The sequence below is a fragment of the Tetrao urogallus genome (genome assembly GCF_951394365.1).
Source record: "Tetrao urogallus genome assembly, chromosome: 26".
Lineage (NCBI taxonomy): Eukaryota > Metazoa > Chordata > Aves > Galliformes > Phasianidae > Tetrao > Tetrao urogallus.
This window is the reverse complement of record NC_136839.1, coordinates 4,591,896-4,608,944: the sequence shown is the minus strand read 5'-3', so window position 1 is coordinate 4,608,944 and position 17,049 is coordinate 4,591,896. Positions and strand designations below refer to the sequence as shown.

Below are 17,049 nucleotides of genomic sequence, written 5' to 3'. Positions count from 1 at the left end.
GCATTCCATTATGTGAAGAGTGCTCACAAGAGAGATGGGGAGGGTTTCTTAATCAATGGAAGTAATGACAGGACAAGGTGCAATGGCTTTCAAGTAAAAAAGAGCAGAATTAGGTGAGATATGAGGAAGAAATTCTTTACTGTGAGGATGTTGAGGCACTGGAACAGGTTGCCCAGAGATGTGGTGGATGCCCCACTGTGGGAAGTGTTCAGTGATGGGCTGGATGGGACTCCAAGACATGTGATCTAGTGGAAAGTATGCCTGCTTGTGGAGGAAAAAGAACCGGATGATCTTTAAGGAACATTCAACACAAAATATTCTACAAGTCTGTGAAAATGTTTTGTATTGTGTTGTTTTTTTTCGTAAGCTGAAAGATTGCACAGAGATGGTACAATCCAAAACAGTCATAGACTCTTTTCTGAGGGCACTGTTACATGAGGTAGTGTTAGATCCAGGCAGAAAACACACAAAAATGGAAAAGCCAAGATAAGAGAATCACAAGTCTAATCCTCATGTACAGGAACCAGCTGATGCTTGCTGGAGCTTCTTCCTGAGGATGGTACATCCAACAGCCCCACTGCAGTGAACCAGGCTGAAGTCACTTGCCTGCTCTGGACCCATCCAGCACTTGAGCCGAGCCGTCTGCCTCACCAGTGCAATCCTGCCCTACAAATCTTTGGGCCTTTCATTGCAGCACTTCAAAGCATCCTTCATTAGAGAATGAGCACGGCAAATAATCTGGAAATGAAAAGGTAGCACTGCAGGAAATCAAAACACAGCCCATATGATGAGAAGGGCTGGCATGCATTCCAGCTTGGCTTGTCAGAAAATTATTGCCTCTATCAAGGGTGTCTCTGGGCCTGCAGCAATGAAGGACCAGTATAAAAGGCAACCCAGATCCCAGCTATCCTATCCTCTTCTCTTGTCTCCTTCTTGTTGGGAACGAGGTAAGTGTGAAGCCCTCTTTCTAATTCTTAGTGAGATTTTGCCTCAATAGAAATGTTATCAGATAGTGGAGCTCCATGCTATGGAAGACAATAGAGGGGATAATGTCAGTGCAGAGAGTGCTTGGGACACAGCTCACATGGCTGTAGATTTATACAGTCCATGAGAGTCTCCCTGGTCCATACTGCTCTTTCTAGGGCCCTGGCACAATGAAGGGCTGTGACCTCCCATCACAGCCTCCTCCTCCATCCTGAGAAGTTGCCTTGGCTCCTTGACTCAAGCTACCCTTCCCATACCTTGGTTCTCTTTTTCATTCTATCTATCCTTTCCAGGTGCACCTCCAGTCCCAAGTCATGTCCTGCTACACCCAGTGTGTGCCATGCCGGCCCTGCGGCCCGACCCCTCTGGCCAGCAGCTGCAATGAGCCCTGTGTCAGGCAGTGCCAGAACTCCACCATTGCCATCGAGCCCTCTCCCGTGGTGGTGACCCTGCCTGGACCCATCCTCAGCTCCTTCCCGCAGAACACCGTTGTGGGCTCCTCCACCTCCGCTGCTGTTGGCCGCATCCTCAGCTCTGAGGGCGTGCCCATCACCTCGGGGGGCTTTGACTTGTCCGGCTTGGGCAGCCGCTCCTGTGGCAGAAGGTGCCCGCCCTGCTGAAGCCGCTGGTCCTGGAGAAATTCTTCCAGAAAACAGGAACGTGGTGCTGGATCAACAAGACATCTTCAAGCCCCTGCATTCAGAATACCTGACCATCCTCAGCTATTCCATGAAATGCTGTCAGGAAGAGGCAATCCTGGGCTTTATGTCAACTTGCCTCATGTCTCAGCTGCCATTCCTCATTCCTACCTATCTTTGTGTCCACTTTTTCTCTGATTTATTCTTTCCTATGATCCTGTGAGATGTGAGTTTCCTCAGAACCGGTCCATTCTCTGCTAGAAAATAAGACACGTGCCTAGCATGAACTCAAACAAATATGGGATCATGGGAATCCTGTACTGTGGAGCCTCTGCTTGGAGTGATCTCATTTTCTTATTTAAAAATTCATTAAAGATTTCTGCATCTTAGTTTTTTGATATTCTTTCTCACCGTGTGTGGCCTCCAAAGATGCCCAGAGAGAATGGATTTGCTCCTGGCAGGTATAGGATGAATGTTTATAGAGATCCTTCTCCATTCCCAAAAGAATGAGAGGGTATGAGATACTGCAGAGGCTTGTCTCTTCAGCATTGTCTCTTGCAGCTGAACAAGATATACCTGGCAGTGCAACTATTGGAGGCAACTACTGGCCTCTGACTGTAGTGTTTATGCATACAGCTACCTGCACAAGAGAGAACACAGCCTCTGCAGTGATCACAGGAAAAGCTGTGACTGTGTGGAAGGTCATGGGAATAAGCAACCCTGTGGGCTCGTAAGAACAGGGCTCTTCTGCTCTGAGATGTACTGCACTGGGGAAGAAGCAGAGAGCACGAGATGAAATAGAACTGTGTGAATGTCTTTCCGTTGTCAGGCACAGCTTGCGTTGTCTGTAATGCCATCTCGTCCAACTCAAAAGTAACTCTGACTGACATGGGCCTCAGTCAGTGGCTGCTATGGGTGCAGAGCTCGTTTCTGTGGAGAGCTCAGGGCGGCGCACCCCGGTCAGGATGGAGTTTGGCGGCCATGCAGGCAGCGCCCCCTGCGGGCCCGGACGGCACTGTGCCCCCGCCCCGCCCCAAGCGGTTCGTGCCCGGCCGCAGCCCCGGCTTCGCTTCCGTGGGTCCACGGCGCAGTAATACAGCGCCGCGTCCCCGAGCCGCGGCCGGGCGAGACGCAGGGCGCTGGAGCGGCGGTCTGCCGACACCCACAGCTGCCCCTCCGGGTCCGGCACCTCCTTGGAGCCTTTTAAAGCGCTGACGAGGAATGCTGGTCCTTGGCCTGGGAGCTGACGATACCACTGGATGTATTCATATGACTGTATGTTGGGGTGTGAGCAGGTGATGTTGATGCCGGTGCCCTCGGTGGTCTCTACCGACGGCTCCTGCTGCACCTGGGCTCTGCTCACAGCTACTGCCGAGAAGAAAAGAAGCAGCAAAATCAGAAAAATCGTTTTCTCCCACAGCAATTTCTTGCATGAAGAGAGAGGTGCACGAGGTCGGAAAGGAGCCGACGGGACAGAGGCATTCGCGACCCCAGCCCCGCAGTCCGGCCCCGCAGTCCGGCCCCGCCGGCGGCAGCCCCGCGCACCCAGCAGCACCGCGGCCAGCCCCGACAGCCCCGCGGCCCGGCACTGCCGCATCCCGCCGCTCCGCCGCCCGCGCCGCGCTGCCCCCGCCAGCCCCGGCTCTGCTCCGCCCGCGCCGCCTCCTCCCCGCCCCCGCCGGCCGCCGCCGCCGCCGCCGCCAGCTCCGCCCCCGGGGCTGCGCCCTGCGCCGGCGGCACTCGGGCTTGCTGCGGGCTGCCAGTGCTGGGCGCCTGTGCGCGTGTAACGGAGATCCAAAGCCCGGCATCGGAAACGGGTCGTGTGCTGCTGCCCGGGAACGCGGCACCCCGAGAGCTCCCCGAGCCCCGGGTCCCGCAGCTGCTGCCGCCCGTGGTGCTGCTGTCGCCGCTCGAGGAGCCCGAGAAAGGCCGGCAGTGGAGCCGAACTGGAGGCAGGGAAAGTGGAGCATCAGGATTTGAAAGCGTGGAAGAAGCCTAGAGGGAGCCTGTAGCCACGGTTACAAATTTTCTGACAGTGTTTTAATCGGATCCAAAGCTGAGCCCGGATCTCAGAGACATCCGCTCCGTAAAATCGTGTTTCGGGGGGATTCAGACAGTCCATCCCCAACTCCAGATGCACTTGCTAACGCCACATCTCTCTCACGCTTGGCAGTACAGCCGGGTGGTTATGGGGATAAAACCTGCCCCTGCCACATTTGGTTGGTGCTCAAGAACCACCCCTGTTCCATTACACAATTATGGAGCCCTCTTCTGTAGTAACACAGCACATGGCAGGGACATCTTCAGCCCCAGTCTGACTCCAGCACCAAAACCACTCATGCCACTCTCCCCAGTAACTGCTAATTTATCCATCCATAGTACACAGGACACAGTAAGATGGTGCAGAGTTAAGAAAAGACTGATTATGGGGACAGGAGAGTCTGTGGGGATCAATCATATGGCTCAACCAGATCTGATGGGCTCCAGCTGCACATGTTCTCATACGTTAATCCCTTTCCATGAATATTCCAAACAGCAATTCTATAGGTCTGTCTCACACCAATCCCTGTCCATGTCCTGATTCACAGCTGCATGTCTTGCAAAGGCCAGGTTCGTCTTCCTGGAAACAGACCTGTGGTTTCTTGATATCACATCAGCTGGTGTGAATAATGACATTTATTTCTTCCCATCATTTCCATATACTCTTTTCGTGCTGTTGGCATGTTGTTGCCTGGATCCTCTTTCTACTCCTTTGGCTTTGGGAGGAGCAATGTTGGGGAAGGAAACTCAGAGAAAGGCATTTCCAAAGGCGATCAAGAACAGGGAAGGTATAGTTTTCTTGGGGTTCACCCTCTGTGTCTATTCCACTTTCCCATCCCTTCCACTCACCCATCACTGAGCTTCTCTGTGTGGTCCCAGCAGCTGTCACAGAGCTCCTGGTCCTGCCATTAATTTGCCAAGTTGCCTATGGTCAAGGGCTTTCGCCAGTCAGCAGTGCTACCAGCTACAGTAGGCCACAGATTGCAGCCCACAGTCCCTCTGAACTCAACACTCCCATGGGTACAGGAGAGCCCAAGACAGGGACTCATGCCTAAACACTCATGGCTTCTCAGTGGTGTCATGTCTTCCCCAAGCATGGAACTGTTCTCCTCAGGCTCAGGAAATGTAAGGCATTCAAAGTGCCCCAACCCTTCAACCCTTCTGCACTGAAGATTCCGTGTGAGAGCAGATATCCTCATTTCCACTGGAACATGGCAATGAGAGTGTGAGATGTTTCTGCACTCAATAGGATCTTTGTACTTCCCCTAGTCACACATGGCATGCACAAACCCAAATAAAGGACTCACACTGGAGTGTCATTCCCCAGACACCAAGATCCTCTCATATTCCCTGTGTGCCAGGTATGAAATAGCCTTTGTGCTCTGTGCAGTATCTCTGATGCCCACACACACACATGCAACTTCACACATCAGCACAGCCTACGGATCTCCTTTGTGAGGGCTTTGCTTTCACTCAGATTCTGTGTGATGCCAGCAGCACAGCAATGGCACTGAAAATCATTTCTACGTGACATCAGGATGGCAGCATCTCTCCTCAGGCCAGCAGTTGTATCAGGCAGTGCTGGCTCAGGTGGGATCACAAGACAAAGAGCATCAGAACCAAGCCCATCAAAGCCCAGTGTAACCACAAAGAAGAGCTCTTACCCCTCGCCAAGGACACAATAGCACAGTCCTCCCCTTGCTCTGCTGCAAGTGTACAACTCTACAGTCCAACCTACTATTCTCCTCCTGCCTTGTCAGGCTCCTTGAAGGTCCAGTGCATTCAAAGGATGGAGCTTTCATGGTAAGCTATGTTTGGATCTGGCCTTGGCCTCTGATAGAAGGGGATCCATGCTGAGATGGCAGGGACAGGTGAAGAATGCCTTCTGGTGAGTGAAAGTAGAGGGAATAGAGAGAACTCTGGAGGTGATGCAGATGTAGGAAACTATCATGAAAAGCACAGTGTAAGGACGAGGATGACAACAGGAACCATAAAGCCCAGAATAAAGCCTGACGGGATCCCCGCAGGCCAGCCCCAGAAGAGGCCCCTCATCCCAGTAGAAACTGACAGTGATATTCCTGGTACCCAGCCTGTAGCCAGGCAACAAGGACCATGTTGAGACCCACAGGTACTGATCGCTCCCTGCTGTGACAAAGGTGAGGCCAGGGTCAGGAGAGACATGGAGCAGATAATGACAAACAGGAGCATGTGTCAGCTGGGATGCTCTGTTTAGCCCAGGAGAATGCACTGAATCAGAAAAGTCCTGTTCTCCTTTGCCATGGCCCTGTGCTTTCAGAAGGAGGTGATGTCAGAGTGAGGTTTTCCAGCTCAATAAGACCAGCAGCAGACTTCACACAGGATGCCATTTCCTGGCTTACGTGGTGCTCTCATGGCCTCTGCTGATCACTGCTGGAAGCAATCTCTCTCCATCTCCTTTCTCGCTCACTTCTTCCACAGACACAGGTGTACAAAGATTTGTTCATCCTTCTCAGGCATCCATTCACCCATTCTTTACCTCAAGAGCGATCCTGGAAGAAAAACACAAATTATAGTCTCAAGTATAGAATTTTTCTTGTTCCTGACTTTTTCTCTTCTGACTCATACTTGGCTCAGAAATCCTTGGTCCTCTCAATCCTAATACTCAGAAGAAGCTTCTGTGAGGGAATGGGTGTAACAGAGTCCAGAAATTGAAAAGGCAGCGTAAGTGGAAACAGCCACACAGCCCGTATCCTTAGCTGGGATGTTTTCCATTCATTACATGGGCTACAGAGCACGGTCTCTTTTGTCTATAGCACTCCCAGGTCTAGAGCAGTGCAGGGCCATCATACTAACAACAAAAGTGTCCTCTCCTCTCTGGATCAAGTCAAGAAATCCTCTTACCTCTCTGAGACATGCCCTGCCACGAACAGTGGGTGCCATGCCCATCCGATGGTACGACCTCACCAGCCATCACCTGAAAGCAGCCCTGTGTCAGGCACAGTAAAAACCATACTGTCATCATTAAATCCCTCCCCATGATTGCAGCCCTGCTTGGCCTCAACGTCAGTGCATACCTACAGAACACCTCTGTGGGAACCTCCACCTCTGCAGCAATTGACAGCATCCTCAGCTGTGATGCAGTCTCCATCACTTCTGGGTGCTTTGATCTCTTCCGAATTTCCAGACACTACGATGGCAGAAGGTGCCCACCATGCTCAATTCCCCATTTTCTACCCTTTTCTCTCTTTTCCTTGTATTCCCTTCTTTTGGGTGTATAATTTCCCCATAGCCAACCTGAGTGATATGGGACCAACACAAGGATTGCATTTTTAAATCTTGACCAGGGGGGATGTGCACAGATTTTTGGCAGCTCTGGTGCTGCCCACACAACATGGCCCTGTGGAAGAAAACTCATTTCCCTCTTCAGTGTCACTGATGTTACCTGCATCCCAGTCCCAGCCTCCATGCGATCTTTTTAATAGTGATCTCAAGTTGCTAGGATTGAAGGGCAGCCCTGGACTGCACATGATAACGTGAGGATTTCATGATATGGAAAGCATTCGTATGGAAGAATTACTACTAGAAAACCGTGCATCCTCTTCTCTGCTCCTCCCAACCCTGAGATTTCTACAGGGAAGGAAATTCTTAAAGAAGTGCAATAGCACCATTTAGCTCTCCAGAAAGGAGGCCACTCTGGGAAGGCCTGCAGGGAATTTGGGCAAGTGTCAAGAACAAAGAAGCAATCTGCTTGGGACTGCAAAGCTCAGATGAGTTTCAGACCACCTGCTTAAAGCCCTCAGTGCACAGCAGAGCACACAAATCACAATGCAGCATCTGGTCTCTGCACAGTCCATGCAAAAATTGATGGAGAGGAGTACCATATGAGGGTCTCTAACATCACTTTTCATTCTCTCAAGCCACAGCCATCGCTCCCTTCCGGAAGAGGACGCTGGGCTGCAGATCTCTGTGTGCACAGGGAAGCAGCGCTGCCAGGAGAGCTGAGGGCCCCTTCCCCAGAGCTCCGCCTCCAGCACACACACCTCCTCCCTGCCTGGGGTTGTTGCACGGCCAAGGAAGCTCCCTGCACCAGGGTGTCCTGCACTGCACAGAGGTACAAGGCGCTGTCAGACAGCTCGACTTCTGCCAGCCGCAGCAGGCTGTATTTCCCGGTGGTGTTCAGCCACGTGGTGAAACGGCCGTTCTGCTTGGAGCCTGCTGCTGCCTGATATGTGACCAGCTGGGGAGCTTGGCCTTTCTTCTGCTGGTACCAAAACAAACCATTAAAGTTAGTTGCCTGGTATGTGCAGGCGGTCTGGAAGGTGTTTCTCTCCTGCACTGTGACCTGCCCTTCTTGCTGGCTGACAATGGTCTGCCCCACGGCACCTGGAAGAAGAAAGCAAAGGTGAGCAGCTCTGCAGGGAAGGTTCCAGGCTGCCGACATGGAATGGATACAAAACAGCAGGAGAGAAGGCTCCCTGTCCTTTGTCCAGCAGAAAGCTGTTGAGGTGTGGGCATATGAAGGTGGTTTTGGAAGAGCTCTGAGCTTCTGGTCCCGAGCAGATCCTGTGCTGTGCCCCTGCTGAGAGGAACAAGGGGCATTCTGTTGTGGCTGTGGAGGGTGAGGGAGCCATGGAGCTTTTGGGAAAAGATGCATTGTGTTTCTCCAGTCCTGTCAACATAAAGGGCTCCTAAGTCTCTCAGTATAAACAAAGCTGAGTTGAATGGTGACAAGTGCGATCTCTGGCTGTGCTGACAACCAGGAGAACACAGAAGACCACAGCCCATATGCATCAGTCAGTATCCCCTTAATGCTGTGTTTATGAGATGTCACTCATGTCACTGCCGTGACTTTGACAGGATCTGCTTCTTTCTCTTGGAAAGGCTGAAATGTGGGACTGAAGGGATGGCTACGAGCTCTGGAGGTGGCAGCTGTTGGGCCAGAAGACAAAGGCAGAGAGAGAGAGAAGGGAAAAGAAAAGCAGGAGAGGATTCTGAATTCTCTCTTCTCCATCTTCCCTTGTCATTTCCAACAGCAGCAGTATCTTGAGAGAAGTGGTGCAAAGCCACAACAGCCAGTCAGTATTTGCCCAAGGTTTACTGTTACCCAGGAGCTGTTTGCCACAAAGCCCAGTGAGGCTGGTGAGCGCTTCGTGGGGAGAAGATGGATGCCTTGACTAAAAGGCAGCACTTACCCAGCAGTTGTCCCAGGAAGGCAGTGAGGACGAGAGAGCTGCGGTGCATGCTGAGACCGAGCCTCCTGTTTGTGAGTGAGCAAGAGGCAGAAAACCACCTCCCAGCCCCAAGATGACAGAGCTGCCGGAAATGACTTTGCTGGCTGCACAGGCAGGGCACTCACTGCCATAGCAACACCCACAGGTAACAACACCAGTTCTCTTATAAGCCCTAATCAGGACTGCAGTTCCCCAGTGGAAGCACACACCTTCACCCACTGGCTCACAAGCACTCCCACAATCACAGCCCATCAGTGTGAGCACGGGCCCTCAGCACATCCAATACCCCTGCCTGGAGCCTGGCATCCCTTACCCTGCATGTGGTCTCCTCCTTTGCTCAGGATTGGCCAGCCTGCTGTTTGCTGGCCAACAGATGCGTGCAGTCACCCACTCCTCTCACACACATCCCCACACTCGTGCTCATCCCTCAGACATTGCCATGGCATCTCAGCCTGCCAATCCTCCTCTCCCAGGCTTTGTGATTCCTTACCCACCTCTCTCTAAGACTTGAATACTCTCCTCCCGGTCACTGGTTTAATCCTGATGTGCTCAGGATGTTGTTTTGGTTGCTGGCACCCAGATCTCTCCTGCACAGCAGTCTCAGCATCTACTGGCCTCGACCTTGAGGTGCTCCCACATGAGAAAGAGAGCACAGTTTATTTCAGCACTGCACAGACAAGTCAGGGCTTATTAAGGAGACAGGTTGGGCAGTGGTGCTCAGGCATAGGGCTCATCCCAGCAGGTGTACTGACTGGAAATTTGTGACCTCCCTCCTCTGCACTGCATTACCTTGTTCCTTTCTGCAACCTTTTTGTGACACCTTTGACCTTTATATAAACATTCATTAAAATGTCTGCATAGCCCCACGAGTCCCTCAAGAGCATTCCCTATCTTTCTTTTCATCTTATTGCTTGTGACTCACAAAGCTCAGGCTCAATGACTTCAAGTCTATGAAACGTAGTTCCCTATATGTCCATCAGTTAGGGGTTGAAGAGTTCTATCTGCCTCGTCTCCCTTTTGAATGACCTTAAGAATGACCCTTACAGACTGGGGTCATTCTGTACTTTGTCTATCAGTTTCTTTTACTTGTAATTCCCTTTAAGCTCATAAGGGACTTGATCCATAGCCTTCAAGAACCAATAGCCCTCACAGCCAAACACGTTACAGTGGCCTCTGCTGAAACTGCACCTCACTGCCAGCGGCCCTGAATCCCCTCACAGAATCACGTCGCCTGAGAATAGAGCTATTGTGGGGATCGCTTGAAAGTGTCTGTGACCTCGACATGCCGTGTTCATGAGGGTGTGCAGCTGGAACGCCTTTCTCCGGAGGATGCCGAGCGGTGCGAGGGACGCGTTCCATGTCAGCACTGCCAGCTCGGCGGCGCCGGGAGGGAGGAGCGGCAGCGCCCCCTGCGGGCCCGGACGGCACTGTGCCCCCGCCCCGCCCCAAGCGGTTCGTGCCCGGCCGCAGCCCCGGCTTCGCTTCCCGTGCGCCCACGGCGCAGTAATACAGCGCCGCGTCCCCGAGCCGGGGCCGGGCGAGACACAGGGCGCTGGAGCGGCGGTCTGCCGACACCCACAGCTGCCCCTCGGGGTCCGGCACCTCCTTGGAGCCTTTAGCTGTGCTGACGATGAATACGAGTCCTCGGTCCCGGAGCTGACGGTACCAGTAGATGTATTCATATGACTGTATGTTGGGGTGTGAGCAGGTGATGTTGATGCCGGTGCCCTCGGTAGTCTCTGCCGCTGGCTCCTGCTGCACCTGGGCTCTGCTCACAGCCACTGCCGAGAAGAAAAGAAGCAGCAAAATCAGAAGAATCGTTTTCTCCCATAGCAATTTCTTGCATGAATAGAGAGGTGCACGAGGTCGGAAAGAAGCTTAAGGGACAGAGGCGTTCGCGACCCCGTCCCCCCGCAGCCCCGCAGTCCGGCCCCGCCGGCGGCAGCCCCGCGCACCCAGGAGCACCGCGGCCAGCCCCGCCAGCCCCGCGGCCCGGCACTGCCGCATCCCGCCGCTCCGCCGCCCGCGCCGCGCTGCCCCCGCCAGCCCCGGCTCTGCTCCGCCCGCGCCGCCTCCTCCCCGCCGCCGCCGCCGCCGCTAGCTCCGCCCCGGGCTGCTCCAGACCGCCTCGCTGTCTTTCGCGTGTCTCTTAATGCCATGTACAACATCTGCTTCAAGGGACATATCTGAAGAAGGAGCAAATGGAGTGCAGTTGGTCAGTAATTCCCTGAGTTCCCTTTCTCGGTCCTTCTACATGTTTCAGATGCATGTTTTTTGTTTTTGTTTTTTTTTTTTGTAGGTACGTCTTCAACTCATGGACACAAGTATGTTGAACTGGAACAAGATTTCCATAAGGATTTCTCCCTTATAGGGAATAATGTTCCACTCTCCAAAACTCTGAGAAGAGATTCAGGGAACTGGGAGGCCTGGGGACAAGTCTTATTCATGGGAACTGAGGAAAAGAAGCATTCAGTATTCCAGTGTTTTCCATTTTGCTTCTCACCATTTCCACTGCCTCAGAGACCAATGAGTATACATTCTCCTCAACCAGAGCAGTTTGCATCCCTGTCAGACACAATAGAGGCAAGTGCTCACAAGAGGAAACAACGTTCAGATGCATGGGATATGATGCAGTCATCTGAGAAACCCATTCAGGAGAAATTCCAGAGAAATTTCAGATTAGGACAGTGGCCTAACAGCGTTCCTAGTGATGTGTGGTACACAGAGAGACTGTGAAGAGAGGGAATTGCAGTGGGAGCCTAGCAAAAAACTTTGAAGCCATTGACCTTGACTAGACAAGCTTTGCATTTAGGAATTGAGGAGCCCTTCTGTTATCTCTGAGGAACTGCAGTGATGGAATCAGCTGGAGTGCACCATGCCCAGCTGTGCTCTGTGTGCCAGAAGGTAAATGTCAGAAACAGAGTTCCATCATAGATGGAGAAGATGGAGCTCTCTATGGAAATGTTCTGCACAGTGTGATTTGGGTAAATCTACTGGTTGTGTCTGATGCTGAAGAAAGATGGGGTTCCCAGCACCAGAATGAAGCTGTGATGTATTTTCTGACACTAGACCTCTTCCCATTGTATCTTAATAAATCCAACACTTAATTTCACACTTTGTTGATGTGCCTTCCTTTGGGGACCTGGAAAGGATCCTGAACAACTTCTGCTCCCGTATTCTCCCCCCAGGGCAAAACAGGAGGAGGCAAAGGAGGCTAGCAGAATTTTCCTGAGAGCAGCATGAAGTGGAATAAAGTCACACCCAAGAACTGGGCTACTTTTTGCCAGAAGGGCCCCAAGGAGCCCCTACAGAGTGACTCAACATGACATGACATTGTCTTTGCTGGACTCTTCCAGTGCAGGAGCTGAATCTTTTGTCCAAATGGATTTGTGTTGTCCAGAAATACTTGAGTCTCTCTTTCAGCCATTGTAAGGTGCCTTCAGCAAGGACTGAACGTGGCATAAAGCTGGAAATGAAAGTGAACAGCACAGGTAAACAATGTGCTGCCTATGCCTGCGATATTTTGCATTCAATTGGACCTTCTCAGAAAATATTCTTGTTGTTCTTTCCCCTCAGAGATCTCTACTAGCACCCCTCAAAACCAGCCTCAAGTGACCTGCTTGCCTCTCTACAATTCTTGGCTAGGAAATATGGGCCCTGAAGCAACACCGCTGTAGGAATGATTCTTGTCTGTTCCTGCTGCTCCCACACTCAGTGTCTACTCTGGGAGTGATTGTATTTCCTTCTTCAGACTCATTAAATATTTGCAGCACCCTTTATTGTGTCCTTCCCTGCTTCTGTGGAAGAAGGGTGGTTTCTTCTTAATCCAACAGCAGTGGCAAAAGCTAACTGGACATAGCAGTGGTTGTCTCAGGATAAGAGAAACAAGAAGATGTAATGTATGCAAAGGAACAGTTGAAACAGTTGAATCTGGCAACTGCCAAAGCATTTGGTCTGGGAATGTTTTTTGAGGGATAAGTTTTCAAAGCATGGCAAGTGTGTGTTTCTCCCTGTGGGGAGATGTAAACTGATACTGAAATTCCCCTGCATTCCCCAGGCTTTGTGCACCTGCTGTCAGATCTCCTGCACTGCAGCCAAGCCTCAACAGTGCAGAAGGGCTGCTGCTGGGAGGTGTCAGGTGAGGATGCATTTGGGGGATGATGGCAGGGCTGGATTTGGACAGTGTTGCATGTGAGGGTGTCCCAGTCACAGCACTCTTCAGCACAGTGCCTTCCTTGGTCCACTTGTTTCCAAGAGGAGAGAATCCACAAGTTCCCTTTGTGTTGCATTTCCTGCTGTTTTCCACCTAGAGACTTGCAGTCATACCTTCTTTCTGGCCACTCCTGGCCACGCACACTTCAGGTACAGGTATGCACTCATCACTCATGCTCATGCACACACATGTCTGGAGAGGCAGGGGCTGAGGCCTTGTGGAGCTGACTGAGGAGACACTAGGGACCTTTCTGGCAGATCAAGGCTGCAGTGCTCTGAGCAGGACAAGGCTCCAGATGAGCTGCCAGCACGGTTTGCAGATGTGCAGATATGGCCCAGTGGGAGGAGCCCAAGGAGGTCATGCAATTTCCCACAAGGCAATGGCATGAGGAAGAGAATTGAAACCAGACATCCAGGCCACCTGCCTGAAACAATTGGAGCGAGTTGGGATGGAGAAAAAGAGGAAGACATGGCAGACCCGCATGCAGGGAAGCCCCAGGCCAGCATCACTTGCCTGCGATGGATCCATCTCAGCACTTTGAGTCCTCTGCCATCACTCACTCATTCCTGGCCCAGAAGTCCTGGGGCCTCTCAATCCCAGCACTCAGAAGAAGCCTGCAGGAGGGAATGGTTGTGGCACAAGCCAGAAAATGAACAAGAGCACGAAGGGAAGCAGCCACACAGCTCATGTCAGTGACTACACTCCATTCTTCACAAGCACCACAGAAAATTGTCACTTCCATGAAGGCTATGCCTGGGCCTGGGCAGGGCAGTGCAGGGTCTCCATTAAAGGCAGCTCGATTCCTTCACCCTCTAATCAACATCTCTCACCTCTTTCTTCCTGGTATCCACGTGAGTCTGAAGCCCTTCTCCCATGTCCTTTGCTGATCATGCCTGTGTGGGGCTTGGCTGAGATGTATTTTCCACTGACAGAGACAGCAGCCTTGTTGCATCTGGCCAGGCTTTTCACATCACACCTGCATAAAGTGAAGACAATCTTTTACCCCTTTCTTCATTTTTATACGGCCATAAGCATCTTCCTTTGGATTAAAGGCTGAGATTCCTGGGATTGTTAACTTGGAGGAGTCAAAGAGGGGATCATATCAGTGCTTATAAATACCGAAAGGGAAGGTGTCAAGAGGATGGGACCAAGAACTTTTTATAGTGCCCAGTGTGGGAACGCGCACCAACACTCTCACAGGAATCTCCATCCGAGCATGGGAAAGGACTTCTTTACTTTGAGCATGAAAAAGCAGAGCACTGGAACCAGCTGCCCAAAGAGCTTTTGGAATCTCCTTCTCAGCAGATACTGAAAACCCACCTGACCCCTTTGATCAAAAGCTGCAATGACACTGTGGCAGAACTCCACTGTCATACCTGTGCCCCCTCCTGTCATGGTTCTAGATCTGGTTCTATCTGCCTCCTTCCACAGCTCCTTCCTACAGAACACTGCTGTGAGATCCTGCATCTCTGCTGCCGTTGGCAGCATCCTCAGCAGTGATGGAGTCCCCATCAGTTCTGGGCACAGTGAACTGTCTTGTACTTCCACATGCTACAGCAGCAGATGGTTTCCCGCTGTTCTAAAGACACTCATGAGAGCCCAGGCAAGGTTCCCTCTGAATCCAGAAGATATGAGGACTGAGTTCCTGGCCATTGATGTCAGAAAGGCTGATTGTCCAGTGCTTTCTTCTAAAAACAGGGCAGCTAGGGCTCACTGGAAACAAAACTAAAGTCTAATTTCCCCATCTTCTACTCTCTCTTCTCTCTTTCCTTTCTTCTGTGCATGTAGACTTGAACACCCCAAAAGCCTTCCTGGACTTCTGCTGGCTGCTCTCCCTTTGTAGGGCAGTCAAATAAGTTTTCTGTGGAATCTCCTCAATAGATGATGGGCACAAATTTCTGTCAGCTCCTGGTTCCTGTTTACACTGACAGAGCTCTCTCGAAGTGAGATCATTTCTCTCTTCAGAGTCCTTACAGTTTGTTTGTATCCCAAACTTTGCCTCCACATGATCCTTTTTGTGGTAGACTCATGTAGCCAAGAAAGAAGGGCAATCTTTATTATCAGAGGATAAGCTGAGGACATGAAGGGAGACTTTCATCCTCAGGAGAAATGGAGAGACGTGGATTTGATAAATGGTGAACTCCATGGAGAAGCAATGGGTTGGATGCTTGTAGTCAAGAGGAAATGTCTACCCTGGCTTCTCTGACAACGTGTCCTGTGTCTACCATTTCTCTTTACTTACTTTTAACATCGATTCTTTTAATAATCCCTTTTCCTCAAAGATTTCTTTTAGTAAGACCTACAAAGAGTCTGGTCTGACCTACTTTTGATTTTTTGCACCCCTCTTTGCTACAGCAACAAAGAAATGGTCCTGTGATACCCAGGAGATTTCTCTTCTGATCATAAAAATGGAAATGGGACAGTCAAGTCTTCTGGGAACTGCAGTTCATTCTTCTCTTCTGAGACAGGTAAAGGAACTATCAACAATCCATGGAACTACACAATTAACTCTTTAACTCCCAGTGCACTACATGATTTTATGATATGGAACACAGATAACAGAAATTGTAAAACCATGACTGCCCCACTGCACTGAATCAGGCTGGCTTCACTTGCCTCCTCCAGACCTGATCAATTCTAGAGCTGAGGCACTGGCCTCACCACTGCAATTCTGCCCTATGAATCTTTGAGCCTTTAATCACAGCACTTCAAAGAATTCTTTATTAGAGAATGGTCACATCATAAACCTGGAAATGAAATCGCAGCACTGTAAGAAATCAAAAAACCAGCCCACATAATGAGAAGGGACATCTTGCATTGAAAATTAGCTACTCACAAAATTATGGCCTATGAAAACGGTGCCTCTGGACCTGCAGTGATGAAGGACCAGTATAAAAGGCAGCCCAGTTCCCATCTCTTCCATCCACTTCTCTTCCCTTCTCCTTGTTGGGAACCAGGTAAGTGTGAGGCCCTTTTTTCTCCTCTTAAATGAATAGAAATGTTATCAGATAGTGGAGCTCTACACTGTGAGAGAACATGGAGGAGATTATGTCTGCTCAGGAAGTGCTTGGAACACCAGCTCATATGGCTTTAGATTTATGCACTCTAAGAGACTCTTGCACGGCCATTCAGTTCTTTGTGGGTCCCTGCATAATGAAGAGATGTGACCTTCTTTCTCAGCCTACCCCTCTAACCTTCGCAGTTCCCTTGTCTTCTTTGTGAGAGGCGACCCAGGCTGCCCCTCACATATCCTCATGCTCTACTTCCTTCTATCCCTCTCTCCCAGGTGCACCTCCATCCCTGAGACATGTCCTGCTACACCCAGTGTGTGCCATGCCGGCCCTGCGGCCCGACCCCTCTGGCCAGCAGCTGCAATGAGCCCTGTGTCAGGCAGTGCCAGAACTCCACCATCATCATTGAGCCCTCTCCCGTGGTGGTGACCCTGCCCGGACCCATCCTCAGCTCCTTCCCGCAGAACACCGTTGTGGGCTCCTCCACCTCCGCTGCTGTTGGCCGCATCCTCAGCTCTGAGGGCGTGCCCATCACCTCGGGGGGCTTTGACTTGTCCGGCTTGGGCAGCCTCTCCTGTGGCAGAAGGTGCCCGCCCTACTGAAGCCACTGGTCCCGGAGAAATTCTTCCAGAAAACAGGAACGTGGTGCTGGATCAACAAGACATCTTCAAGCCCCTGCATTCAGATTACCTGACCATCCTCAACTACTCTAGGAAGTACTGGCAGGAAGAGGCATGCCTGGGCTTCCAGTAAAGCTGGCTCATGCCTCCGCTTCTGTTCCTCTCCCCACATACCTACCTCCTTCTCCAGTTTTTCTTTCTATTTCTCTTTTTTTTTTTTTTTTTTTTCCCCCTGTGCCCCTCTTTGCATGAACTCAGTCTTTGAACTTAAACATGGGATCAGGCAAATCTTGCACTGTGAAGCCTCCTCTGAGGGTGATTTCATTTTCCTCT

At 51.2% G+C, this 17,049-nt stretch overlaps 1 protein-coding gene and 1 pseudogene across 2 annotated transcripts; both read left to right on the top strand.

Annotated features, from left to right (window-relative positions):
- Positions 1-868: 868 nt before the first annotated feature.
- LOC306955670 (feather keratin Cos1-1/Cos1-3/Cos2-1-like) lies at positions 869-1,604 on the top strand (the record flags this gene model as incomplete). Its single annotated transcript, XM_079547007.1, has 2 exons — positions 869-947; positions 1,297-1,604. 2 exons carry the CDS (start codon positions 869-871, stop codon positions 1,602-1,604), a joined length of 387 nt encoding a protein of 128 aa, XP_079403133.1.
- Positions 1,605-11,747: 10,143 nt separating this feature from the next.
- On the top strand, positions 11,748-16,698 carry LOC306955856 (feather keratin Cos1-1/Cos1-3/Cos2-1 pseudogene; annotated as a pseudogene). Its single transcript has 3 exons — positions 11,748-11,776; positions 15,970-16,042; positions 16,372-16,698. The product of its transcript is annotated as a feather keratin Cos1-1/Cos1-3/Cos2-1 pseudogene (transcript).
- The last annotated feature ends 351 nt before the right edge of the window (positions 16,699-17,049 follow it).